The 27068-nt window shown below is 49.7% G+C and overlaps 1 protein-coding gene and 1 long non-coding RNA gene across 8 annotated transcripts in view; one reads left to right on the top strand and one right to left on the bottom strand.

Moving 5' to 3' along the window:
- Rreb1 (ras responsive element binding protein 1) overlaps positions 1 to 19843 on the top strand; it is a 178366-nt gene extending 158523 nt beyond the window's left edge. For 4 of the 7 annotated variants that reach the window (XM_087590542.1, XM_087590543.1, XM_087590540.1 and 1 more), the window contains exons 10-13: positions 4 to 2920; positions 8714 to 8875; positions 14757 to 15563; positions 16536 to 19843. In XM_087590542.1, coding sequence (XP_087446668.1) covers positions 4 to 2920; positions 8714 to 8875; positions 14757 to 15563; positions 16536 to 17008 — 4359 coding nt within the window. In that variant the 3' untranslated portion in view covers positions 17009 to 19843. Of the gene's footprint in view, positions 1 to 3; positions 2921 to 8713; positions 11952 to 14756; positions 15564 to 16535 lie in introns of those variants that run through there. The other 3 variants (XM_087590544.1, NM_001107348.2, XM_087590545.1) reach the window with 2 other exon arrangements.
- LOC134482845 (uncharacterized) lies at positions 5202 to 7317 on the bottom strand. The gene is made up of 3 exons (XR_015641558.1): positions 6928 to 7317; positions 5580 to 5792; positions 5202 to 5442 (listed from the first exon to the last, which is right to left on the bottom strand). It is a non-coding gene; the product is annotated as an uncharacterized LOC134482845 (long non-coding RNA).
- Positions 19844 to 27068: the final 7225 nt, after the last annotated feature.

The following is a 27068-nucleotide window of genomic DNA, read 5'->3' as shown; positions in this document are numbered from 1 at the left end:
TAGGCCTGGTGTGAAACAAACCTGCGTCGGTGCATCAGCGAGCAGCACCGCTTTGTGTGTGACACCTGCGACAAGGCGTTCCCCATGCTGTCGTCACTCATCCTGCATAGGCAGACCCACATCCCTGCCGATCAGGGACGGGAGAAGCTCCAGACTAAGACCCTGGCTGCTGATACCTTGGACCAGAAGGTCTTCCTGGCCTTCCTAGGCCTGCAGCACACCAAAGACGTGAAGCCTGCACCTGCTGAGGAGCTCCTGCCAGACGACAGCCATACAATACAGCTCCAGACACTCAAGTGTCAGCTACCTCAGGACCCTGGCTGCACCAATGTGCTGAGTCTGTCTCCTTTTGAAGCGGCTTCTTTAGGTGGTTCTCTAACAGTCCTCCCAGCCACAAAGGAGAATATGAAGCATCTGTCCCTGCAGCCCTTCCAGAAGGGCTTCATCATCCAGCCAGACAGTAGTATTGTGGTTAAGCCTATTTCAGGAGAGTCGGCCATTGAGCTGGCAGATATCCAGCAGATTCTAAAGATGGCAGCTTCTGCTCCTCCACAGATCAGTCTTCCGCCACTTTCCAAGGCTCCTGCCACCCCTCTGCAGGCAATTTTCAAGCACATGCCTCCCTTGAAGCCAAAGCCCTTGGTCGCACCCCGGACAGTGGTAGCTGCCTCCACACCCCCTCCTCTCATCAATGCACAGCAGGCATCCCCGGGTTGTATCAGCCCTAGCCTTCCGCCACAGTCCCTGAAGTTCCTCAAGGGGTCTGTGGAGGCAGTCTCCAGTGCCCATCTGCTACAGTCCAAGTCCGGGATCCAGCCAAACACCAGCACACAGCTCTTCCTGCAGCAGCCTGGGGTGGAGTTACCAGGCCAGGCCGAGATGAAAGCCCAGCTGGAGCAGGACAGCATCATTGAGGCCTTGCTGCCCCTAAACATGGAGGCGAAGATCAAGCAGGAGATAACAGAAGGTGACCTCAAGGCCATCATGACAGGCCCCAGTGGCAAGAAGACCCCCGCCATGCGCAAGGTGCTCTACCCCTGCCGCTTCTGTAACCAGGTGTTTGCCTTCTCTGGAGTCCTGCGAGCCCACGTCCGCTCCCACCTGGGCATCTCGCCCTACCAGTGCAACATCTGTGACTACATCGCCGCAGACAAAGCTGCTCTCATCCGCCACCTCCGCACGCACAGCGGGGAGCGGCCGTACATCTGCAAGATCTGCCACTACCCGTTCACCGTCAAAGCCAACTGTGAGCGGCACCTGCGCAAGAAGCACCTCAAGGCCACCAGGAAGGACATTGAGAAGAACATACAGTACGTGAGCAGCAGCACGGCTGAGCTGGTGGATGCCCTCTGCTCCCCGGAGACCGTGTGCAGGCTGTGCGGTGAGGATCTGAAGCACTACCGCGCCCTGCGCATTCACATGCGCACGCACTGCAGCCGTGGCCTGGGTGGCTGCCACAAAGGCCGGAAACCCTTCGAGTGCAAGGAATGCAACGCCGCCTTCGCGGCCAAGCGCAACTGCATCCACCACATCCTCAAGCAGCACCTGCACGTGCCCGAGAAAGACATTGAGAGCTACGTGCTGGCCACCGACGCCGGCCTTGGCCCCGCAGACACGGCCGCAGAGGCCTCTTCCAGAGAAGAGAGCAGCTGTGTCACTTTCGCCGAGTGCAAGCCCCTCACCACTTTCCTGGAGCCCCAAAATGGCTTTCTTCACTCGAGCCCCACCCAGCCCCTGCCTTCCCACATCTCTGTCAAGTTGGAGCCGGCCAGCAGCTTTGCAACAGACTTCAACGAACCCCTTGACTTTTCGCAGAAAGGCCTGGCACTGGTCCAAGTGAAGCAGGAAAATATGTCCTCCTTGCTGAATTCTTCCTCCTCCTCTGCCCTCTATGACTGCTCCATGGAGCCCATTGATCTGTCCATCCCCAAGAGCGGAAAGAGAGGAGACAAGGACACAGTTGTTTCCAGCGACGCCAAGAAACCAGAACCAGAAGCTGGGAAAGCTGAGCAGCTCTCTCCCCATCCGCCACCCTGCCCTACCTTGTCAGTGACTGTGGAGCCCAAAGGGAGCCTGGACAACCCAGCAGGCACTGTGGTGGCCGTCACCACGGCTGCCAAGCTGGAGCCCCACACCCAGCCCCTCCAGGGCTCTGTGCAGCTGGCTGTCCCCATCTACTCCTCAGCTCTCATCAGCAATGCTCCCCTCTTGGGCAGCTCCGCCCTCCTGAACAGCGCGTCCTTGCTTCGGCCCTTACGGCCAAAGCCTCCCCTCCTCTTGCCAAAGCCCGCGATGACAGAGGAGCTGCCGCCACTGGCCTCCATTGCGCAGATCATCTCCTCTGTGTCCTCGGCTCCTACTCTGCTGAAAACGAAGGCAGCTGACCCCGGGCCGTCGAGCACCAGCAGTAACGCTGTGGCCACAGACAGCCCAGGAGGCTCCATCCCCAAGGCCTCCCCTAGCCCCACAGACATCCCAAGCTCGAGAGAACCCACTGACCCAGCCCCTACAGCCAGCAGCCCCGAGGAAGCCTCGCCTCCTGAACAAGGGCCGGCTGCCTCATCCAGGAAGAGGGGCAGGAAAAGGGGAATGAGAAACCGACCCCTCCCCAACAGCAGTGCTGTGGACCTGGACTCCAGTGGGGAGTTTGCCAGCATCGAGAAGATGCTGGCCACCACAGACACCAACAAGTTCAGTCCGTTCCTGCAGACGGCAGAGGACACTCAGGAAGAGGTGGCTGGAACCCCTGCAGACCACCGCGGGCCCACTGAGGAGGAGCAAGGCAGCTCTGCGGAGGACAGGCTGCTGAGAGCAAAGCGGAACTCCTATGCCAACTGCCTGCAGAAGATCAACTGTCCCCACTGTCCCCGGGTCTTCCCTTGGGCCAGCTCCCTGCAGAGGCACATGCTTACACACACTGGTAAGAAGGGCCTCAGGGCTCACCAGATGGTGAGTCTTGAAAGAAAAGAGTGAGGGGTAGGGGTAGGCCTAGAGTTCGGGGCCCTTTTCTCACGCTTCATTTCTTCTTCGTGCCTGTGGTCTGGCCACCAAGGCTTATCTGTAAATGAATGTATCAGACACAGGTGACAGTGGTCATAGGCTCCCTCACCTCTCTCTGCATAACCTTTGCCTGACAATTTTCAAGATGTTTTTAAGTGTGGAGGCCATTCCAGAAAAGTGGGACTTTGCAGTAAGATAACAGCCGTGCCACGAGCTGTGACATGACCTGGTGTCTTCAGTGCTGCCCTTTTATTTTGGACATTCTTTACATCCATGTCATACAGCAGAGTGGGATTGGATGTGTTTCCTGTTGGCTGAGGTAGCTGCAGCTTCCCTTATTTAATTTTGACCTGCTCTCCGATTTTGAATACTTATGGAAGATAGTGGTGATTTTTTTAAAGTTCTATTTATTCTAAAATTGTCAGCTGTTGAGGAAAACATTCTAAGTATAGTTTTCAGATGTCAGTTTCTAGAAGTTGAATTTTAGAAGTTTAGAATAGAGAATATTCATTAAATTATTTCATGCCTGGTGCTTCTAATATTTCAATAGCCATATACTTTTCATCACAATTATAATTTTCTGAATCGTATCACAGGATTTGTATCATTGTTCAGTGGGCGGGCGATGATACATTCAATGAAGCCCTTACCTTTTTGGATTTTACAGTTCAAACATTAATAGATTGGACCAGAAAAAAATTTATTCTTACTATATTTGTAGGACAGGATTGCTAGTTAAAATGCAGATCACCAGCAAGACTTGATTTTCAGACCATCAAGTATTTTTGTAGTATTTGGGATAGACGGATCAGAAAGACGTTTGGATTTTACTGCTGACCGTGTCATTTTGCTTGCAGACTGTAGACGCTCATGGTTGTTAGGAGGTTCACAGCAGTACCCTGAGGTGCTGGTGCAGAGTGGGTATGAGCTGTACTCTGCATGGCGGAAACACTGTGGGTAGGGACTATAGCCCAGTGACGCCTTTTGAGCCGATCAGAATGCTGTGATTTCCTCCCGCCCCTCCCTCTCCTGGAGTTGAGAGCTCTGAGCTTGGTAGACACTGAAGATTTTCTGTAGAAAATCTCTCAGCAAACTGACAGTCTTCCTGGAAGCCAGGTGTCCATACATTTCTCTTCCATCTGTGATGGCATCTGCAGATACCAGAGGCATGGCCCGATTCCCTGGTATTGAACACTGGAACTCAGGAGCATCAGAACCCATTCAGTCCCCAGGACGCACATGGTAGAAAGGAAGAACCAACTCCTACAAGTGCCCTCTGCCACGGCATGAGCATACACACACACACACACGGCATGAGCATACACACAGAGAGAGAGAGAGAGAGAGAGAGAGAGAGAGAGACAGAGACAGAGAGAGAGACAGAGACAGAGAGAGAAAGAAAGAGACAGACAGAGATTCCACCCAACAGCGTTGTGCAAAGCCCATTTTCAACTGTAGTTAAGCAAACTGCCTCCATCATGAGAGATGGCCTTTCCACCCTCTCAACTACTTTGTAGAATTATCCCAGCATCTGTACTTGGTCTCAACCCATTTCTCCATTCTACCCACTCCCTACCACGGAGCAAAGGGGCTGAATGTCCAACCAGGGGTCCACCTGCTGACTCCAGCACAAACAGGACTTTAGCTCTTTACCCTGCTTAGTTAACTTCCAAGAACGTCATTTGAGGAGGAAGCTGCCATCTCTCATGTCCTCTGGGGTCATTTCTACATACTTGATTTCCTCCCTCCTCCAGCTCTCCAACCTGTGGCTCACTGCTCGCGCTCTCTCTCTCTCTCTCTCTCTCTCTCTCTCTCTCTGGACATGTTGTACCTCATGAGACAACGCCACACTGTCTCTGCCAGTTCCCCTCGCAGCATCGTCCCGTGTCTTTAGGCTACAGGAGGACAAAGTGCCAGCAAACACAACCAGTCCCTTTCAGCTTCTGCCCTTGTCTCTTCCTCCTTCCCTTTGCTCTGGTTCCTTGTTCCACAGTGACGGGTCAGGGTGGTGCAATCTCTGAGAGCCCCTCCGGCTGTAACATCTGGGGTTCCCTATCTCACTCACTTTCTCATGGGTGTGTGGAGCTCTTTGCCAGCTCCAGGGCTCCTCACCTCCTACCCACTGCTGAAGGGTAGCAAGCCCTGACGTTTACATTTGGGAGATGCCCTTACAGTATAGAAAGCATCGTGAACCAGTTGTTCCTGGTTGCCTTTACTAAGGTTTAATTGAAGTTTTCTTATGCGAGTTTGTGTCTGCACATATGTGTGCGGGTATTTGTGGAGGCTAGAAGAGGAGTTAGAGACCCTGGAGCCAAGGTTACAGGTGCCTGTGAGCCCAGAGATGGAGTTGCTGAGAGCCGGACTCAGGGCTTCAGGAGCAGCAGGTACTCCTCTTTACCACCTGTGTCTCTGGCCTGTGTCACTTTAAGTGGTTTGCTTTGGCTGCAAAAGAAGAAAAGAATTACCAAAAGAACAATGTTTGGGCCCCAAGGGTAGAGTTTGTGGGAAGTCCAAGGCTGCTTCGCTCCTACAGTCCTGTCAGCACAAAAACTCCATGTGAGTCCCGGGCTAGTACTAACCTTGATTCTCTTCGGAGAACATTTGCAGCTCATCCATTGAAGAGTTGACAAACAAGGTCCCGTTGTCCTCAGCAAACTCTTGTTCCTTCTGCCTGGCTTTGTTCCCGGTGCCCTTCAGATAATGCCTCTCTTCCTTTTCTGACTGCTCTGCATGAATGAATTTGGCTGACTGGTGGCTTTAATGTTCACATTGGAGTGGGGGACATACAGGCCCTGGGTACAAAAGTAGCCCCTATGGTTACAGCTGCTCGCTCTCTCTCTCTCTCTCTCTCTCTCTCTCTCTCTCTCTCTCTCTCTCTCTCTCACACACACACACACACACACACACACACACAGGTCAGATATGGGTAAATTCCACTAGTGACTTTTAGACATGCTATAACATGCTAAACACGCTCACCATTTCTACATCTCTGCGAGGCAAAAAGCATATTACCGTTTTAAAAATGATATTGCAGCAAATATATGAGCTTTAAATGATGGTGCTGCTTGAAGAGGTCCTTCTTACGATCCAATGCTTGGGCACCATGGAACTGTCTTTTAAAATGGCCCCGTGTGACTCTTTATCACAGAATACAGCCTGGTTATCCAAACCATGTGTAAAGGGAAAGCATGCGAAAGGGGGAAAGGAAATCACTTCCTGCATAAACACCTACCATTTTCATCTGGAATCCCTGCATAGGGGAGTCGGGGAGCTGGCTGGCTGGTTAAGAGGAGAGCTCAGATCCCAGCATCCATGTTATACGTTGTGCATCTTACAAATGCTTAAAATTCCATCTTGAAGAGACTCCACACCTTGTTTGCCTGCCCCTCCCCCATGCACAGGTACTCATGCATACAGAGGCACAAATAATAACTAATTTAAAGAATCCCAGTATGGTATAGTAGCTTCTAGCCTTTAACTTTTTTTTTAAAGGCCCCTTCCCCCCCTTTTTGGTGCTGGTACTTGAACCAGTACTTCAGTGTTCACACACACACACACACACACACACACACACACAAGCTCCGTTCACTTTCTCCCTATCTGGCCAGGCCTGAAGAAGCTGCCATCTTGCTTTTTGACAAAGAAATTTTAAAATATTTGCTGTTATTAATCAAAGCAAAGGAGCCACCTGAAAAATACACGGCAAATGTTTTACACCCGGTCACGTTAGGTTGTTTTTTTTTTTTTTTTTTTTTAATGAGGCTGTTTTCTGTGCTTCAAGCAATTGGTGGGTTATCAACTGGTGTGCAAAGGTCCCTTGTCTGTACACATAGCAGGATTTTCATACAGCTTCCCCAAGGCCTCGAGGTATGCTTGGATTGATGGAAGTATTCGTGTCTGTCTGCTCACCCCAACCCCATATACCTCTTGTCTGCCTTTCTACTCCATGGAGTCAGCAGTGCTGGTTGGAGTCTTTGGCTGGTTGGTTGGTTTCATAGATGGTGGTGGTTGCTGCCTCGTCAGAGATGAGCTGTGCGTGCCTTTGAGCTGCATGGATCCCTGGCCCTTCTGCACTGAGACAGCTCCTCCAGAGGTCTGGGAGTGACAGCATAAAGGATGTGTGCTCTCGGGAGGGAAAAAATGCCCCTTGCCTTCGATTATCCCTGTTAACAATCCAGGGCTCATCTTCATAGGCACGCTGGGTCTTCCTTCCCCTGGAAAACCAGCCCTTCTGGCTTGTTCTAGCAGCAAGGCCCGGGGCCTGTGCAGGGTCTCACACGCTGCGCTAGTCTCAGCCCTGTCAGTCTCTTAAGTATTAACCTGAAGGGAAGGCCCCTGGTTTGTTTCCTGGGAGCTCTACCACCACGTGACTCTCCCTGTTAGTTATTGAAGTCACCTACAGGTTCAAGGTTCCAAGATAGCAGCACTAGGCAGCAACTCTAAGGTGTTTTTAGTCCCCAGTGGAAGCAGAAACTGGGGCCTGGAATCTGGCAACTGGGGCATGGGTGAGGGGGTGGAGCAAACCAGTGACACTGAACAATCCATGTCTCCTCTCCTGCAGCTGCCCTTTCCCCTTCCCTCTTCCCCAACCCTTCTCTCCCATCTCTTTCTCCTTTCTTTTCCCTCTCTTTCCTCTGCTTTCTTCTTTACCTCCTTCTTTCCCACTCTCCTCTCCCACTCTCTCATGCACGCTCTCCCCCTGAGCCCATGCCCTTTCCCCTCCACATAGATTTGCACAAGCCCAGGACTAGCCACAGGGGAGCTCCCAATGCATTTTGAAACACAATGTTTACAGTGCAAACAGAATCAAATAAGTGAAGGGTATAAGCGGGCCAAAGCAGGGAAAGAGGGCCTCTCCTGCCAACCATCAAGTCGCCCTGTTTGTAGCCCTGGCCTGGGGTTTGGGCGGACCTCACCTCGGCCTCTGTGGAGCAGAGTACATAGCCTGATGCAGGCTAGCCTCTCTGCACACTCGCCTCTGTGTGCACACTAGCACACTCGCTCTTAGCCTGAACAAAGCAAGGAAATGAACACCTGGGAACCCACGCCATGAATCCTCCTGTCATTGCCACACAGGTGGTGGGGGAGGGCTCACTCTGACTTCTTTTTGGTTCTTTTTTTTTTCAGAGCTGGGGACCGAACCCAGGGCCTTGCGCTTCCTAGGCAATCGCTCTACCACTGAGCTAAATCCCCAGCCCCTACACTCTGACTTCTTAATATGGGCCTTGAAGGTTGCCAGGGGTTCACCACCTCCCCTGGGGAGGCTTGAGCGTGCAACACACACACACACACACACACACACACACACACACCCTGTCCATCTCTTTGCTTCAGTACTGCCTGCTAGGCTAGTGGTAGTGCTTTTTCTCTGGATCATGTAGGAATTGCTTGTCGAGCCTTAGAAATGTGGTGTGAATAGTTTATTGTCTTGCTTCAAACACATGTATCTTGGTTTCAATGTTAACTTTCCTTTAGTCTCTTGATGACAACTCCCTCCATTATACGAAGGCCAAGGGAAAATGATTATTTCAGTCATTGTCTCTCAGTTTCTGTTTCTTTTTGTTAAGTGTGTTTCTCTTTATTTTCTTAAAAGGAAAGGGTGGAGGGTTGAAGAGACGCCAGCAATCCCAGGAGAGTAAATCAAAAGCAACATTTCTTTTCCATTGCAGTAGAAAGCCAGATAAATACATATTTTTTTTTCCTGCTTCAGGTCAGAAACCCTTCCCCTGTCAAAAATGCGATGCCTTCTTTTCTACCAAATCTAACTGTGAACGTCACCAGTTGCGCAAACACGGAGTTACCACCTGCTCCCTGAGAAGAAACGGGCTTATTCCCCCAAAAGAGGGTGATGTTGGATCCCATGATAGCACAGGTAGAGCCTCTAGGTGATGGAGAACCAGAGAGAGGAGGGAGCTCCCCGGAGCTCCTATAAAGCTGTGTGAGCTGGAGCCTAGCACTGAGCAGCCACAGCTTAGGGGGCCTAGCCCCTGCCGAGACTGGGTGCCACCGAAACCTGTGGAACCGGGGAAACAGTGTCAGTGCCCCGGGACCTTTTGGAGCTGCTAGGGGGAGATCCAGCACCTCCCTTCCAGAAATTGCCGTTGCTCTGATCCCGGAAGGTGGGGTGAGCTGGACGTTGTGCTCCTGATTTAACTCCCTGGAGGAAACTCGAAGCTCTGAAGTTTGGGGGACCCGGGTTCTGCAGCCTTCATGAGCAGCACTTGCCCCAAGGACTCAGTACTGCAAGAACTGTGACCCCCCAAGCTTTTAGCTGGGTGTCATCGGGTTGAGGTGGGGCAGGGCTTTTCTTCTCAATAAATCCTCCCAGTATAAACCTGTCCTCGTTTGAAAAGCCCTCTGCATGTCTTTCTTAATCACGACCCTGCTTGGATCTGGGCATTACTATCCTGTGCTGATGTGTGCTTCCTCCTTGGCCCTTACAGAGTAATTAACACAGCTCTGTTCCTCTTCTTGCCCCCGCCTCCTGTATTCACTCATGTCCTCTGTTTAATACTCGCCATGGTCCGACTGCTGGAGCGTGCTATTCCTACCCGCAAAACACACCAAACAGAAGTAAGCTGCCTCGGGCCACTTGGTCCAGCCAGGTGGCAGGGAGGGCATTGCATGCACAGGCTTCAGCTCGCAGGTGTTGGAAGTTAGCATTTGCCCATGGCTGGGATCTAAACCAGCCTCTGATGTGCTCATCTAGGGTTGCAGCTGTGTCTCGTGACCTCTCAGACTTTGGGGGGATAGAGTGCTGTGTAGTTTGGAGAGGGGCACTGCAACCCTATCAATGTAGACAGAGTGACAGTCATTGATTCCAACTCCCTTGTCCTAACCTCAGTGGTGAGACGTCACAGTGGAACGGATATCTAGGAGAGCTGACCCCAATGGCAAGACACCTTTACCCTCCCCACGCTTTATTCAGCCCAGTGAAAGCAAAGCAATGGAATGCCTTGGGCTCGTTGGGTTCTCCTGCCCAGGTCAGACCCTCTAAAGCCAAGAATGGTACACCTGGTTTGCTAACCCCTCCCCAAACCCTGACTTCCATTTCCACATAGTTCTCCGGGATCTAGGAGTAAGGAAAGGTATCCTGCCGAGGTTGAGCCTGCCCTGGGAGCCAAGCCTACCCAGCCGCCTCCTATGCTGCTGGAAGCCCAAGGCTCTGCAGCAGCTGTCTTTGCCACAGACTGTCCTGTTAACGTTTAACCATCGTTGCCACCGTACCTATTAGACTGGAACATTTTCTTACAGCCTGCTTTACAGAATGGTCCTGTGATCCTCCCCAAACCAGTTCACGAGGGAAGGCGCTGACATGGGGGTTGCTGAGGGGTGGGAACCCATGTCCTCGGAAAAGTCTCAGTCACCGATCCTGCTCATCCTGGAGGCCGCATACAGGAGCTCTGCTGACGCCAGAGCTCGGTCAGAATTTATGGTTTGAGCTTAGCTTTGGCGCAAGTGTTAGCCTGTGGGCGCATTTATTTTTTAAGTTTACAATTACAGGTTTTCTGTTTCCAAGGCCTTGCCCCAGAAGTTATATAGATTTTCTTAAAGGGACAAAGCCTCTTAGAAGTCACTGAAAGTTTTAAGACTATCAAAGAACAGCCCGTGGTGAGAGAGAGGACTGATTGAGGTGGGAGAAAAAGGCAGAACCAGGGACGTAGTAGGAGTTGAGGGAGGAACAGGGGGGCAGAGGAACAGGTTTGGGGTTTTTTTTGGGGGGGGTGGTTTTCTGGTTTTGACCTTGGAGACAGGATACCGTAGGCCACCCTTAAACTCAGGATGACCTTGAACTAGTGCTCCTCCTGCTCCTGCCTCCGAAGTGTTATCACAGAATTATCACCACACCCCAACTGCAAGTCCGTCAGTTTAGGTAGGCCATCGAATTACCTCAATCCCAACCAGACCCTTTTAAAAGGACAGGAAATGACAGGGAAGTTACTGGAGTTTTCAAGGTTTGGTTTATGTGCATATAGATTGGATTCTTTTTAAATCCCTAAACATGTTTTCTAATGTCAGCATCACTTTTCTGACCACACAAAGTCTTCCATGAAAATGTACCCCAGATTTCCTCCTGTACCTGTTGCTAAAAATACTAAGGTGGGGACAGTTTTCCCTTCTACGTTGTATTAAATATTCGTTTTTACACTGCTTCCCTCTGTTACGCTGCTCTTGAATGTCCTTGCTTCTTATTCAGGGGATTCCGGGAAGAGCCAGGTAGGCACCTGGACGGGACCTTTTACAGCATAAACATGAATGGCTTCTTTAGATACTTCGGTATCTTACGTGTGTGAGTGCTCCTCTGTCCGAATGTATGCCCGCAGGACAGAAGAGGACATCAGATCCAGTTATAGATGGTTGTGAGCCAACATGTGGTTGCTGGGAATTGAACTCAGGACCTCTGACCAGGCAGCCAGTGCTCTTAAACTACTTTTGCTTGTAGGAAGCAAGAGACCCTTAACCATGGAGATGACCAGCAAAATACATGGGGTTCTTGAGAAGCCATAACAGGACCTGTCTTTTCACATTGATTACTCACTCTGTACATGAGGAGGTTAAGTCTATTGTTACCAATATCGTAAACCAGGCCACAGGCTGTCCTGCTAAAACACTCCCCCTAGTGGAAGTCTGGGTGCAAGAACTGTTCAAAAGTGTGGGCACCTTTGTACACAGAAAGACCTCATCAATCCTTAGAACAGAATTGTGAATGGGACGGTTCAGACTGAGGGTGTGCGCTTGGCTTTGTTTTCAGGATTCATCTTTATTTTCATAAGTTTGTCATTTTAAATACATACTCTCCAATTCAAACAGCCTATGTGCTGGGTTAGTCTAAGCCACTCTAGGGCTAAAATGGGAGGAAACACAAGTTTGAGAGACTACCCCAGGCTACCTAGCAAGCTTCTGTTTCAAAACTAGAAAGAAATGGTTTTGCTGCAAACCCAATAACAGGAACAGCCTAAGTGTATACTAGGAAAAAAAAAAGAATTAACCAGAAATTAGCCTTATTTTTAAATTGGACTTGGCTTATTTTGAAAAGTACTTGCCATACAAGCTTAAGGCCCTCCCCAAATTAAATCCCTAGCACTCATTTAAAAAAACAAAACAAAACAGTAGTGTTGAGTCAGGCCTAAAATCCCACCACTGTGGGAGCAAGAAGATTGCTGGAGTGTGCTATCCCTACCTGCAAAACACACCAAACCCCTAGAGCTTTCTGGTCCGCAACTCTGGACAATCAGCAAGTTTCAGGTTAGTTGACTGTCTCAATAAATAAAAAATAGTAATTGAGGAAGACACAAAGTAGATGCTGACCTCTGATTTCCAAACACACACACACACACACACACACACACACACACACACAACTGAGCAATCTAGGCATCCTGTGCTTTTTGTTGTGGAGTCTAAACCAAGACCCATTCCATAGATTTCCCCACTGTGACTCGGGAAAATGAGCAGAGTTTTCCTTTGTGCACAGTTAAACACTGGTGTACACACAATGGGCCCCTGCTTCCTGCTATTACAGTTTGTCCTCATTTAATTCTGAAGTCTCTGGAGATAACCACAAGGTGGCCTCTATCAGGTGCCCATGTCTGAGGCAGCTCCTCCCCAGTCCAAGACCTGCCTTGATGGCACATGACAGACACTGAGGAGGAATGATAGGCTTGGAAGTGGCCCTCTGGCTAATTCTACCTCAGCCAGTAAGAGTGCATGAATTTCAGCTGCCTCAGGCAGTGATCAGAGAGGTGCCTCTCCTAGGGCGCCTTCTGTATTTGCTGTAAAACAATGACTTCCTCACTCTTAGTAGTAAAGTCCTCATTGAGTCCTCAACTAAACAGTCAACTTCCATTTACTGTTAAAACCATTCAGTCCTTACTCAACCATAATAAAGAAAAGGTAACCTCCCAATACTCCTCTTCCTCCTTTCAGCCTCATTCTGTTCTTCCTCCTTATTCTTTTTCTTTTTTGAGACTATCTCATAGCCTAGGCTAGCCTTGAACTCATGGTGAAGCCCAGCCTGGCCTCAAACTCTTACCTACCTACTTTAGTTTCTGAAGGTCTGAGATCACAGGTGTACACCAGTGTGCCCGGCCTTGGTGTCATTAATGTTGGCCACGGTTCCCTCTTTTAAGGTCACTGAAAGCTGGTGGACTTCCCATGTCTGTTTTGCTGGGGGGTGTGTTGTTGTAAAAATACAAAAAATTTAAAAAGTATGGTTGTATTTTATCCCCCACTAGGTCTGACACCATGATGCCCCAAGATATCTGCTAGACATCTTAATTCTCAGTCAGCAAAGCCTCTCACCCGCTCTGCTCCATCCCATATCACACTGCCAAAGGCCTCTCTCTGAGCCTGGCAGCAATCTCTCTACCTATCTAGTTCCCCAGACAGGTTTCCATGCCAGAAACACACATCCCAACTCCACGGTGGCCCAGACCAGCCACCCAACACTCCATCACACATTAATCTACACATGAAAGAACACACAACACAACAACCTTTGGCGGGTTGATAAGAGATAATTGCCATCTAAACAAACCCTGTACACATCCATCCTTTAAGAATACTGGCTGGAGAGATGGCTCAGGGGTTAAGAGCACTGACTGGGGAAATGATGCACAGATTTTGTGACTCCTCCAGAACACACAGAATGTGTTTTCCTCCTGATGCAGTCCCACTGTGCTTTTCCCTGGCTGCTTTTTGGTATAAGACATTGTAGTTAGGGCTGGAGGGATGGCTCAGTGGTTAAGAGCACTGACCACTCTTCCAGAGGTCCTGAGTTCAATTCCCAGCAACCACATGGTGGTTCACAACCATCTGTAATGAGACCTGATGCCCTTTTCTGGTGTGTCTGAAGACAGCTACAGTGTCTTTAAAAATAAATAAATCTTTTTAAAAAAATAAAAGAACACTCATAGCAACCTGTAAAGATACAGCGTGAAATCTTAACACCACCCGCCATATTGTCCTGCCACAGCTTCTCTCTCCCTCCTGTCTCTTCCTCCTTTCTGTTCCAGTCTCCTCCTCTTCCTTCAAACTTTCCTCCCGCCCATCCTTCCTTCTTGTCCAATGACAGGCCTCCTATCTTGTACCTGCCTTACCTGTGACACCATCCCACAAGGGGTGGGGGGCGGGGCAGACAAGTGGAAGCCAGAAATCAATGCAAGAGGCTCACCGTATAGACCCCTGACCTTGTGCTCACCCAGTCCCTCAGAGCCACCTCTCCTCCCTCTTCCCCATGCGATGCTCACAGGTGCGGGAGCATGTTTGGTCTCTGGCCTCTACCTGGAGATTGTCTGTGGACCGTACACACAGAATCTGTGAAACTCTTTAAGGACCACGTTTGGAAAATGGGGGGTTGTTCTTGTGTGTGTTGCATGTTTGTGAAAAGCTCTTTGCACTGGAAAGATAACCCTTACGACTTGGCTTCCTCAACCTCCCTAGTACTTCGAGTCTCTGGAATGCACGCCCTCTCTGTCTGCACTGCCTGAGTCACTCACACCTTCCTGGGGTTGGGGACAGCTGAGGATACATAGGTGTGATGGTGGAAGGCAGGAGTTCTGAAGCACAAGACATTTCCTTGGGAGTGTGAAGGCCGGTTCGGCCCTTATAACTCCCAGATTCAAAAGTTCCTCACGAGGTTTAGTATCCGGGGTTGCAGGGTGGGTCTGGCCAAGTTCCAGTCGAGCCCTTGAGAAGGGTTTGTTCAGGGTCGCCTCGTCTGAACCTCTTCCCTACTCTGCTTGCTTACACAGACAGCCAGTCAGACACAGACACACTGACCACCCCAGGTGAGGTGCTGGATCTCACAGCACGGGACAAAGAGCAGCCAACATCAGAGGGAGCCAGTGAGCTCAGCCCAGCTACGCAGGACCTTACAGAAACAGAGGCCAAGGCAGAAGCAGCCCCACCTGAGGAGGAGGAGGAGGAAAAGGGGACGGAGGAGAACCCAGAACCAGAGTTAGAGTGCCGCGTGGAAGAGAGCTCTGGGGATGCAGACGCCCCGGAGGAAGACACAGCCAGCAACCAGAGCCTGGATCTTGACTTCGCCACCAAGATGATGGACTTCAAGCTGGCCGAGAGTGAGGCAGGTGCTGTGGACAGCCAAGGCCCGGCCCAGCAGGAGCCGAAGCATGCCTGCAATACCTGTGGGAAGAACTTCAAGTTCCTGAGCACCCTAAGTCGCCACAGGAAGGCGCACGGCTGCCAGGAGCCCAAGGAGGAGGAGGAGGCGCCTTCGCTGGAGAATGAGAGCCTTGGCAGAGCAGTTGAGGGGCCCTCACCTTCCCCTGAGCCTGAAGAGACACCTGCTGAGTCCTCAGCCACAGATCCAACGGCAGGAACCGGGGAGGCCTCGGGGGAGAGACAGAATGAAGACACAGAGAGTCCCTCTGATGGGGAGGGCACGGCTGAGAAGAGGGGTGACAGTGACAGAAGACCAAAGACAGACTCCCCCAAAAGCATGGCCAGTAAGGCAGACAAGAGGAAGAAGGTTTGCAGTGTATGCAACAAGCGGTTCTGGTCCCTGCAGGACCTCACACGGCACATGAGGTCACACACAGGTATGAGACCAGAGCCAGCTTGCCAGAAGAGGTGGCCTGCAGTGGTTAATGGGAGTCTCGCTGGAAGTCAGGTCCAGGGACCACTGAGAACTGGCTAGGTTGTAGGGTTGCCCTTGGAGCTGGGGAAGGTGGGGGTCTTAAGGAGTTACCTCGTTGGCCCTGGAATGCCACAAACCTTCTACAGGGCAGTGGTCCCGCAGCAGTGGTGCTCTGGAAAGCACTTTTCTTTGGCCACTCAGTCCCAGTTTTGTCCTCTGTAGACAGGAAGGATGGCTGGCCTGTCCACGGGTTTCCAGAACAGGACGAGAGGGCATATGTCCATCCAGTGTCATCCTCAGCCACATCCTGAGAAAGATGGGGATATGCCAGGGAAGGCAGGTGGTGGCCTGGCCCATGTTCTGAAGACCCCAAAGAAGGTTCTGTTATTTTAGTGAGGGACAGGGGGAGAGACCTGAATTGAACCATGAAGCCAAAAGATAAACATCTTTCCTCAGCCATCCCTCCAAAGAGCGCACCCCAACCCCTTGACCACCATCATGGCCGCCCATGCACAGTGGCCTGGCCACAGCCAGCTGGGCCCTACACTGAGGCGTAGCATGCTGGGACCTTGTTCTGGCCAGGGATGTTAGAAATTTGATGTGTAAGCTATAGAGGAAACTTCCAAATGCACCTCCTTGTGCCTTGATTTAGGTGGCTGTCCCTGGCCTTGCAGAGCCTGGGGGAAAAGAAACCATTCCTCCTACAAGGCTCTTTGCTTCTGGGGTTCTTTTAAGATGAGTTTGTAGAAAACCTAGTTTGAGAGGTTCAGGAACCAGGATGTGACCCCTCTAGCCTTGTCAGATGGGGCACATAAGGCTCTTCATGGGCATCGAAGAGTCTTGTCCCTGTATACGTAGTTCTGGCGTGGGGGAGGTGGGAACCAGTGCCCTTCGTGTTAATGGACGTCTCCTTTTCTCTCTTTTCATTGTTCAGGAGAAAGGCCATACAAGTGTCAGACCTGCGAGCGAACCTTCACCTTAAAGCACAGCCTCGTTCGACACCAGAGGATCCACCAGAAAGCCAGGCACAGCAAGCACCACGGGAAAGACAGCGATAAAGATGAGCGGGCTGAGGAGGGCAGTGAGGATGAGTCCACCCACAGTGCCAACAACCCTGCCTCGGAGAATGAGGCCGAGTCAGCTCCCAGCACCAGCAACCATGTGGCTATCACCAGGAGCCGGAAAGAGAGCTTGGCCAATTCTGGGAAGGAATGTGGCCGGGAGGAGAAGGCTATAGCAGAGCAAGCCACCGAGCCCAGTGCCCCCAAAGAGCCGGGGTCTCCAGGTGAAACAGACCCCCAGAGCCCAGCAGCCATTGTGCAAGACTTGCTGGAGCTGTGCGGCACGAGGCCTGCCCCAATCCTGGCAGCCACCGACGGTGCCTCACAGCTCTTGGGCATGGAGTGATGGCCTGCCCTGTCTCCAGCCTACAGTCAAAGCTAGCAGAGCATCCCGAATGTAGATTTCACAAGGTTTTCTCAGCATCCTTCAGTTGTCTGGAGAGAGAGGAAAGAGAAGGCAAGAGAGAGACAAGCCTGCGGCCAACCAGCTCGTGCCATAGCCTTACCCAGTACACATGCACCCGGCCCCAGTACAGCCGGCTTCAGTGCCTTAACTACTTATGGGTCCTCCCATGCTGTCGTGGGTGCCCTCCCCCCAAAAATATGACGTTTTAACAAAACAAATATTTTAATGAATTTTTCGGAGGACCTTTTCATTTAAGCATTAACATTACCTTTTGTATTTGTGTGTTCGAGCTTGTTTTTGTGAATCTGTGACAGTACTGTTTGTTTTGTGAGCTGGAAACAGAAAACCTTCCCCTCGGATCCTGTAGCCAATAACTGGAAGAAAATGATGTGAATCTCTGTACATGACCAGAGGGAAGAGGGAGTGAGGCAGACTTCTAAGCTAGTCCTGTGTTCTCTGTTGCCCTGGTACAGGAGCCTACGACCTGGCCTTTGTTGTTAGTGGGTGTGGTTGAGGCAGGGTTCCTGTGTGGTGTGAACCAGAGCCAGGAAAGTCTAGCTTCAACCTCGCGCGTGTTTCACTCTCCATGTTAGAAATGGTTAGTGTTCAAATTCTTAATTTACAGAGAAAGGGACCTCCCCGGCACCATAGCCTATGGAGGCCATGCCTGGAGGTCATATATCAACGCTCCCTTCTTCCCATTCGGTATATGTTATTAATATTAATATTATTTTTATTTTTACTTCATCAGTTTGCTGGGCTCTGCATTCAGCAGAGACAAATGGGCAATATTTGCCCTGGGTGACCTGTTCTGCTGCCTGGTCCCCGCTTACTGTGCCTGAAGCGTCTGGTGGCACACCAGTGACGGCTCTTCTACTGTACTCAGACAAGCCTTCTTCCGTGACTGTAGAATCAATCCAGCAGGGGCCAGGGGTGGACCTCTAAGCGCGGCCAAGGAGTGGCTCAGAGAGGAGGGCAAGGATGCACAAGTGGTGGGGAGCAGGCATCCGAGACACCAGCCATACCTGGGGCACCTCAGTCAGTTTGCAAGGCACCCCAGTCTTCCCGCTAAGCTGGGTCAGTGCCTTCCCCGAGCTGTGCTACTACCGTCATTTGAGAAGCCGGCCATGAGATACTACTGCAGGTGACGACCTGGAGCGCATGCGCAAGGTTTAGACGGAAGGGTTCTCTTCAGCTTCCTGCAGTGTGGGGTTGTTCTTAAATCCCTAGCTGGCCCAAGCCCCTGGTGCACAAAGACAGGGTTCCTTTAGTTCCCCAATATTCTGTACAAACAGTAGACCTCCCTCATCAGCTAAAAGAAACCGTTTTTCCTACTGTAGCTGAGCTCGGTTCAGCACCCTGTCCTTTAGCAGAGACCCGAGGATGCCTGAGCCACACTGCTACTAGAGCCCTGTGTTTGTCCCTTGCCCGCAGAGCCTCAAGACTTCCCTCGGAGAGGCCTTCCTCTGCTCTATTCCCTTCCCTTATCCTGTGGCTCCTCCGCTAAGACGTGCGCCCCGGGGCACACGTACCCTTTTCTCCACCAGTTTCTAGTGGCTAAAATCCAACCACCCTGACTTCAATGGAGGATAGGTATTCTAGAGATAATGAAAAGTGATATATGTATGAAAAAGAAAACATTGAGGTATATATGATTTTTAACTGTATTCGGGATGTATGGACCAGTTTAAAATTGAGATTTTATTTACTGTAGAGAAAGAAATCAGAACCATTGATCCCATGGTCTTTTAAGTTAAACCCAGCTACATCCCTTAGTTGTTTTTTTTTATTATTATTACAATTGTTATTGTTATTTTCATTGTTGTTATTTGGGGTTTCTTGTGTTTTGTTTTTCTTTGCAACTCTCCACACTAAACTCATGATATTGTGGGGAGAAGCCATGACTGAACTCTACGCTGTGGGAAGATGTAGCAGGGATTGCTCCCAGCAGCGGCCGTCGCCAGGGCTGCCACTGGCAATAATCACTATTGATTTAAAGCTTTATTTAGTCTGATCTGTTTCCTTCATAGTTAATAAGGTCTTGCCACATTTTATTAGAGAGATTGAGAGATGAATTATTTGTTGTCCTGCCCGCCTTCCTCCCCCAATATTAAACTGTGAAGTTTGTGATTTGTTTAAACGCTGGGTGAATCTCTAGTGTTAGTTTGCATGTCCAGCTAATTTGTTTCTATACATTTTTGTTTGATTCTCTTTCTCCTCAGGGCTTTTACAAATATATATATATTATATGTGTGTATATATATATATATATATGGATCTTCTGAAAAAAATTGAGGTGCAAATTTTCTCTTATTGTTTTGTTCTGTTTTTGTTTTTGTTAATGGACACAATATTCAATCACTACATAAAGTACCCGGCTGTGAAACAATCCAGAAAGGCCCCACGGGGCAGTTACCCAAGCAGCTCTGCGGAAGGTCCGAGAGTCGGATGCCGGTTCACACAGATCATCCTGCATTCGTCTCTTTCCTCTCCTCTCTTTCTTCAAGAAAAAAAAAAAGTTGATCCTAATGATTTCAGCCCCTGCATCGAACAGGAAACAATGATAACTGTAGAATTCATATTTTTCTAAAGGGAACTTAAAAACTGCTGCTACGTGTGTACAAAACTGGTTGACGCCACATGAACAGAATCACAAGTTTGGTTTTGGTACTTTCTTCTTTGAACTCAGTTGTATAGAACTTCCAAATCCAGAATGAAAAAAAGCTGTTCTGTATCAAACCATCTAAGCAATAAATGTTATATTTAAAAAAGAAAGGCGCATGGCCAACCTGTGAGTTCCTCCAATCCTGTCTCCAAGCCTGCAGCACACTCAAGGCAGGTCTTAGGGTCAGGCACCGTGGAGTTGTCAAGGGCTCAGTAATGGCCTCAGGCCTGGGCACCCAGGCAGCATCTTTAAAAGACATTTGGGGTTGGAGACATGGCCCAGTCAGAAAAGTGCCTACCACAAGGGTGTGAGGACCCAAGTTCAGATCCCCAGAGCCCATGTATTAGCTGATCGTGCAGCGACACTGTCTAACTCCAGCACAGGTGACTAGAGGTAGGGGAGATGGGGGCCAGGCAATGACAAGCTGACCCCTGGAACTCCTGGATAGCCAGTCCAGTCAGATTGGTTATCGGGTTCACTGAGATAAATAAGGTGGGAAGCTGCCGAGATGGCTCAGGGGGTAAAGGCGCTTTCCGGCAAACCCTGACAGCCTGAGTGATTCTTAGGACCATGCAGTAGAGAATGGTGTGGTAATAAAAAGTAGGCACAACTGGTTCCTGCATGTCACCACTCCACTCTGGGCCCCTGGTACTCTCGGACCCAGGCGGTCACTCCCTGTTGTTAACTCTGGCACCACACCGTATGTAGAACTAACTTCAGTGCAGCACCATGCCATGTTAGTTAGGGTAGCTATCGTCTAGCCCAGCCATCTCTCCACTCCCATTGCTAGTCACCCTGGCCAGCTGGGAACTCTGGTTCCAGCCACCCACCCAGTAAAATCAAGACTCAACAAATTATAACCCAACAATCAGATTTACATGTTAAATTCTCAATCCACAATACACCCACACAATAAATTCATTGCCAATTAATAAAGATAGAAACCACCCACCTAGAAAAACTTGACCTAGACCACCTGGATCTCGATTCCCCTCACTCCTCCCTCCTTACAGAAACTTTGTCCCTGCCCCACTCCCTACTGTCCAATCATGTATTGCCTTGTCATCAACCTACAGGAAAAAGAAAGGACTTTTGGACAAAAGAACAAACAGTAGTAAAACACTTGCATACGTAAGATGAATAAAAAATAAAAATTTTTCATAAATAATAAAAGGCAGCTGGCTTCAGCTAGACATTCTCTCTTGTAGATGGGGGAATGTAAGAAGCTATGGTAAATTTAATAATGAGGCGAGTGGGAGAGACTCAAGGAGCAGCAGCACAGATGGCCACTCTTGACTCTTGTCACTAGTAACAAGCACTAGGAACTCCAAAGAATGCTTGGCCTCCCTTCCCCCATGAAGTTGTAAGGGACTGAGCTGACCTGGTGGATGGCAGTGGTTTTCAACCTGGAGGGCGCACGACCATTTCACAGGGGTTGCTTGAGACCACCAGAAAATAAACTCTTACATTGTGACTCATAACAGTTGCAAAATTATGAAGTAGCAATGAAGATAATTTTATGGTTGGGGGTCACCACAATTTGGACTGTATTAAAGGGTCACGGCATTAGGGAAGGTTGAGAACTCTGGTAAGCTGAAATCTTAGTGTTGGCAGATTTTAGTGAGCATAGCAAGAGAGTAGTAGTCCCAAGACAGAGAAAGCTGGTCAAACCCATGTGTGGGAGCATCTGTCATTGTGAAGAACCCTGTACCCCCTCACTGGGGAGTAGCCCTCAAAAGGCAACCCCAGAAGAGACTTGTGGGAAGTCAATTATGGTAATGTTACAGAGCCACTGGCCATCCTATTTTAGTGCCAGATCATAGTATAGCATAGGTGTGGCATCCCTAAGGCTCCTCAGGCTCCTCTGTTGGGCCCCACAACTGGCTTTGATGAGGTATCAGTGAGGATCCTAGTACATCCCATAGAGCTAGACTCATGTCTCAGTGGTTAAAATTCTGGTGATGACCACAACCAAGCAACTCAGAAGAAGCACATTCTTCGGCCTTTCGAGCTGGGTGGAAGGGAGCTGCCAATCATGAGAGGATGTTTGGGGAGCAAAGGGTTTATTTCATCTTAGCTCTTGGGTCCCGGCCCATCACTGAGGAAAGTTAGGGCAGAAAGCGTGTACCATAGAGGAATGCTCCTTGCTGGCTTGCTCATCCTGCTTTCTTACATACTCAGGACCAACTGCCCAGGGATGACACCACCCTGGTGGGCTAATGGGGTAGGTGGGCAGGATTATGGTTTCAGGTCAACACCGGGGTGACAAGGATGGACACAGGGAAACCATCAAGAGGTCACATTATGTCGACCAGGCTGGCTTCAGACTCAGATCTGCCTGTCTATTCCTCCCGAGTGCTGGCATTAAAGTGAGAGCCACACCTGGTCAAGAGTCAGGGCTGAGTATTTCCAGAGAAGCCCCAGGAGTCGGGTCAGCCAGATCCAGTGTGAAGAGTGTAGAGCAGCCAAGGACAGAAACTTTTAGCTTTGACTTCCTCCAGGCCAGGAGTTAGCTCTGAAGAGAGGTTTCCCTCCTGGCAAATCATCTTGACGAGAAATACTTGAACCTAAGAGCCCGTTTCCAGGAACATGGGAGTCATGTTGATCTTCTTGGTTAGGCCACAAAGAACCCCATCCTCCTGCTCCACAGAGACTCTTGGGGTCTAGCCCACCACCCGTGTGCCTGCCCCTTCCCTATATGAAGACCAATGCCAGGTCAGTTGCTGTCTTAGTCAGGGTTTCTATTCCTGCACAAACATCGTGACCAAGAGGCAAGGTGGGGAGGACAGGGTTTATTCAGCTTACACTTCCACATTGCTGTTCATCACCAAAGGAAGTCAGGATTGGGACTCAGGCAGGTCAGGAAGCAGGAGCTGATACAAAGGCCATGGAGGGATGTTACTTACTGGCTAGCTTCCCCTGGCTTGCTCAGCTTTCTTTCATATAGAACCCAGGAGCACAACCCAGGGATGGTTCCACTCACAATGGGCCTCCCACCCTTTATTACTAATTGAGACAATACCTTACAGCTGGATCTCATGGAGGCATTTCCTCAACTGAGGCTCCTTTCTCTGTGATAACTCCAGCTTGTGTCAAGTTGGCACACAAAACCAGCCAGTAGAGTTGCCCAGTGGTCCTGAAGACCACAAACTCACAGAAATTCCAGAAACCCAGAACCGTAACAATTAGTGAAGCTATTCCCTGAAGGCAGTGGCGAGAGAGAAAACACTACACCCAAGTAAGGCCTATGAGGCTGCCCTGAGCAGGAGAGAAAGCCTTAGATCTGAGGTCCAGACCTCAGCCCTGGTGGTTCAACCTGAGCAAGAATTCTTCTCTTTCATCTCTGTTGCAGTGATAAATTGGTGTCCAAAAGCAACAGAGGAAGAAGTCTTATTTGACTTATACTTTTAAATCACAGTCTACGCCCAAGAGAAGTCAGAACAGGAACTCAGGCAGGAACTTGAAGTAGAAACCAAGGAGTTATGCTGCTTTCTGACTTGCTCACAAGCTGCTTTCTGACTTGCTCACAAGGTCATGCTTAGCTAGTTTTCTTGTTCAATCCAGGACCGCCTGCTTAGGGAATGGTGCCACCCACAGTGGGCTGGGTCCTCATATATCTATATCAATTATCAAGCCCCCAGGGACATGCCCAACAGTCAATCTGATCTGGGTAAAACTCCACTCCCTTCTCAAGTGACTCCAGACTGTGTAAAGTTCACAGATAAAACTAACTAGGACAGTGACCATGATGATCTGCTAGACGTGTACGGGCCACCCAAACATCCTACCTACATTTTGGTGGCAATTGCCCAGGACATGGATGTCTGCCCAAAGGAGCCAGTCATGAGCACCAAGTCCAACATAGTAACCATCTGTGCTGATCACATGTCCTGAAGTAATTTAATCCAACGTGCATGGTAGCATGTGCCTTTATCCCAGCACTCAAGAGGCAGGTGGATCTCCGTGAGTTCAAGACCAGCCTGATCAGAATAGCCAGGGGCAAATTCTGTCTCGGGGGCAGGAGGGCAGGAAGAATTGTTAATCCCAGACTTAAAAAACTGCCTTGAAGGAAGAACTGTGGCTTGTCAATGGTAGGCCAGAGCCCGACCTTGACTTGCTTGTCTTCAAGGCGGGTGCTCGTTAGTGAGTTTTCTGAGGCTAACAGCTTATAAGAAGGGGTTTCAGAGGTATTGGTCCACAGTTGCTTAGCCCCTGTCATAGTTTGCTTTCTGTCACTATGATAAACACCATGCCCAAAAATTTAGGAGAGGAAAATCTGTTCATCTCCCAGATTACAGTCCCTCCTCAAGAGAAGCCAGGGCAGTAACTCACAGCAGGAACTGAAGTATAAGTCACGAAGGAACCAGACTGGCTTGCTTCCAGACTTATGTTCAACTTCTTATATAGCTCAGGACTACCTGGCTTGGGATAGTATAGCCCGCAGCAGACTGAGCCCTCCTACATCAACCAACAATCAAGCAAACACCCCATAAACATACTCACCGGCAACCTGAGGGAAACAAGCCCTCAGCTGAGAATCTCTCTCTTTAAACACATTACGTTGACAACTACGATTAGCCATCACAGCCTCACTGCCTTTGTCCCTGTGGTAGGGCAAGCATCGTGGCAGACGCTTGTGAAGGCTCCTGCTCACTGTTAGCTGCTAGGAGGCAAAGAAAGAACCAGGAAGAGGTTTGGCTCTCACAATCTCCCTTTAGAGCATAGTCGTAAAGACTTAACAAGTCTCACCCTTTAAAGATTCTACCGCCTCTCAATCATGCTGTAGGCTCACAACCAAGCCTATGAGAGAGAGATACTCACCCAAGCCACAGCAATGTCCTTAGCCCACAAGGTGGCTGCCATTAGACTCTGTTCTGAGAATTTGGACCCAATCTGAACTGTCCTGACGCATCTGTCAGTGGCAACCTCTGATCTTTCTGGAATTTGCTTTAAGGGACAATCGCCTCTTGCCACTAATCATGTTAGAAAATAAAGTCAGTGCTCAGTGATAGAGCACTTACTTACCCAGCATTCCCGAAAATATGTGCAAAATAACAGGTTTTTCTGTGTGGTTGAAAATGTATCAAACAAATTCTTCCAACCTTAATCCCTCCAAGACATGGCTTCTCTGGGCAGCCCTGGCTGCTCTGAAACTCACTCTCTAGACCAGGCTGGCCTTGAACTCAGAGATCTGCCTGCTTCTGCCTCCCAAGTGCTGGGGTTAAAGGCGTGTGCCACCACCGCCCAGTCAACCTTGCTATCTTTAACTCAATTGCGTCCAGCCCACCACATTGTCATGCACCCAGCAAAGCCTAATTAACGCTACCTCCCCATTTCCCTCCCCCCCACAGTCTCCTCCTCGCTGCCTCCCGTCTCTGTGAATATGACTCTTTAGGTAATTCACACAAGAGAGCATTTACAGAGAGCTTGATTTGTGGGAGGTCAGGTGAGGGAACTGCCTCTCGAAATTTGTGTCCAGAAAGCAGGTGTGGATTAAACAGCGCCGGGCACAGGGACGCAAAACCTCGGGTCTTCCTGGTGAAGACACAGCCTTCTTTTTTTTTTTTTTTTAAAGATTTATTTATTTATTTATTTCATGTGTCAGTATACCGTAGCTGTCTTCAGACACACCAGAAGAGGGCATCAGATCTCCATTACAGATGGTTGTGAGCCACCATGTGGTTGCTGGGAATTGAACTCAGGACCTCTGGAAGAGCAGTCAGTGCTCTTAACCGCCTGAGCCATCTCTCCAGCCCAAGACACAGCCTTCTGTCTGCCCCTGCTGGTTGAGATGGTGTGGGGGGTTGATATTCATGGCCAACTCGGCTGGATGTAGACTCACCTAGGAGCCAAAGGTCAGGGTGTGTCTGGGAGAGAGGTGCTAGATCCCACTGAGTGAGAAGAACCACCCGTAACTGTGGACAGCGTCATTCCACCGTCCCTAAGCCAGTACAAGCAAGTTGTGATTTGCCCTGAAGTTATCTGTATTTTGATGCTAATTCCACTGCCCCAAGGACAGCTGCTTAGTCACGTACTCAGGAATCAGGTGACTTCACCAGAACCTTGCCATTGAATTTGTAAAGTACAGGTGAGGGGCAGGTACAGGATAGAAGGAGGCCTGTCATTGGAGGAGAAGGAAGGATGGGCGGGAGAGAAGTTTGAAGGAAGAGGAGGAGACGAGGAGAGACAGAGAGAGGGGAGAGAGGGGAGAAGCCCTGGCAGGTGATGTTAAGGTTCTGCTCTGTGTATTCACAGGTTGTTATTAATGTTCCTAAGGGATGGATGGTATCGGGCTTTGTATGTTTAAGTCGGCAATTATATCTTACCAATTGGGTCAAAGATTATTGTGTTGGGTGTTCTTTTATGTGAGGGTTTGAGTGTAGGAAAGTGTGCGGCTGGGATGTGTTTCTGCCAAGATATCTAGCAGATATCTTGGGGCACCGAGGTGCAGACCAAGTGGGGGTAAAAGACAACTATACCATTTTATTTTATATATTTTTACAACACAAGCACCACCGTTCATCCCTGCTTCCTGACTCTGGCTGCAATGCGACCTGCCCGCGGCCTCAAGCTGCTGCCATGGCTTCTCCATCCTCCATGATGGACTGTCCTTTAAGGTGTGAACTCAAATAAACCCGTCCTTAATTTGTTACTGTCACAGCGATGAGAAAGGTAACACAGTAGAAATGGCTGGAGAGGGCTGGAGAGATGGCTCAGTGGTTAAGAGCACCGACTGCTCTTCCAGAGGTCCTGAGTTCAATTCCCAGCAACCACATGGTGGCTCACAACCATCTGTAATGGGATCTGATGCCCTCTTCTGGTGTCTCTGAAGACAGCTACAGTGGACTCATATACAAAATAAATAAATAAATCTTTTTTAAAAAATTAAAAAAAAAAAAAAGAAAAGAAATGGCTGGAGAAATGGCAAACACCTGGATCTACGGGGACAAGCGCGTAGGTCCCACCCAGCTCTGCTTTGAGTCTTGGGCTCCCCTTCCTAAGAATGCAACAGCAGTATCTACCTCCTTATCGTGCAGATTATGTGGGCTACTATGGCGAATACTCATGGCTCTCATTGACATTGCAGAGGTAACCCTGAAGGGAGTAGGCAGGACTTCCGAGCCATGCATTCATTCCACTGATATTGGAGAGCAGAAGGAGGAGCTTACAGGAGACTCCTGCCCTGCCCTGCCCTGCCCTGCCCTGCCCTGCCCCGCCCTGCCTTGCCTTGCAACTCAGGGTTTTCTTACCTTTCTCAGAAATCTGTGATCTTGGCACCTTCCAGTTCAAAGCTCCCTCATGTCTAAAACCTTTCTTCAGATTTGATGCTTAGCA

This window comes from Rattus norvegicus, chromosome 17 (assembly GCF_021556685.1).
Source record: "Rattus norvegicus strain SHRSP/BbbUtx chromosome 17, alternate assembly SHRSP_T2T, whole genome shotgun sequence".
Taxonomy (NCBI): domain Eukaryota; kingdom Metazoa; phylum Chordata; class Mammalia; order Rodentia; family Muridae; genus Rattus; species Rattus norvegicus.
Note: the sequence above shows the minus strand (reverse complement) of the source record. Positions and strands in the feature narration are given on the sequence as shown.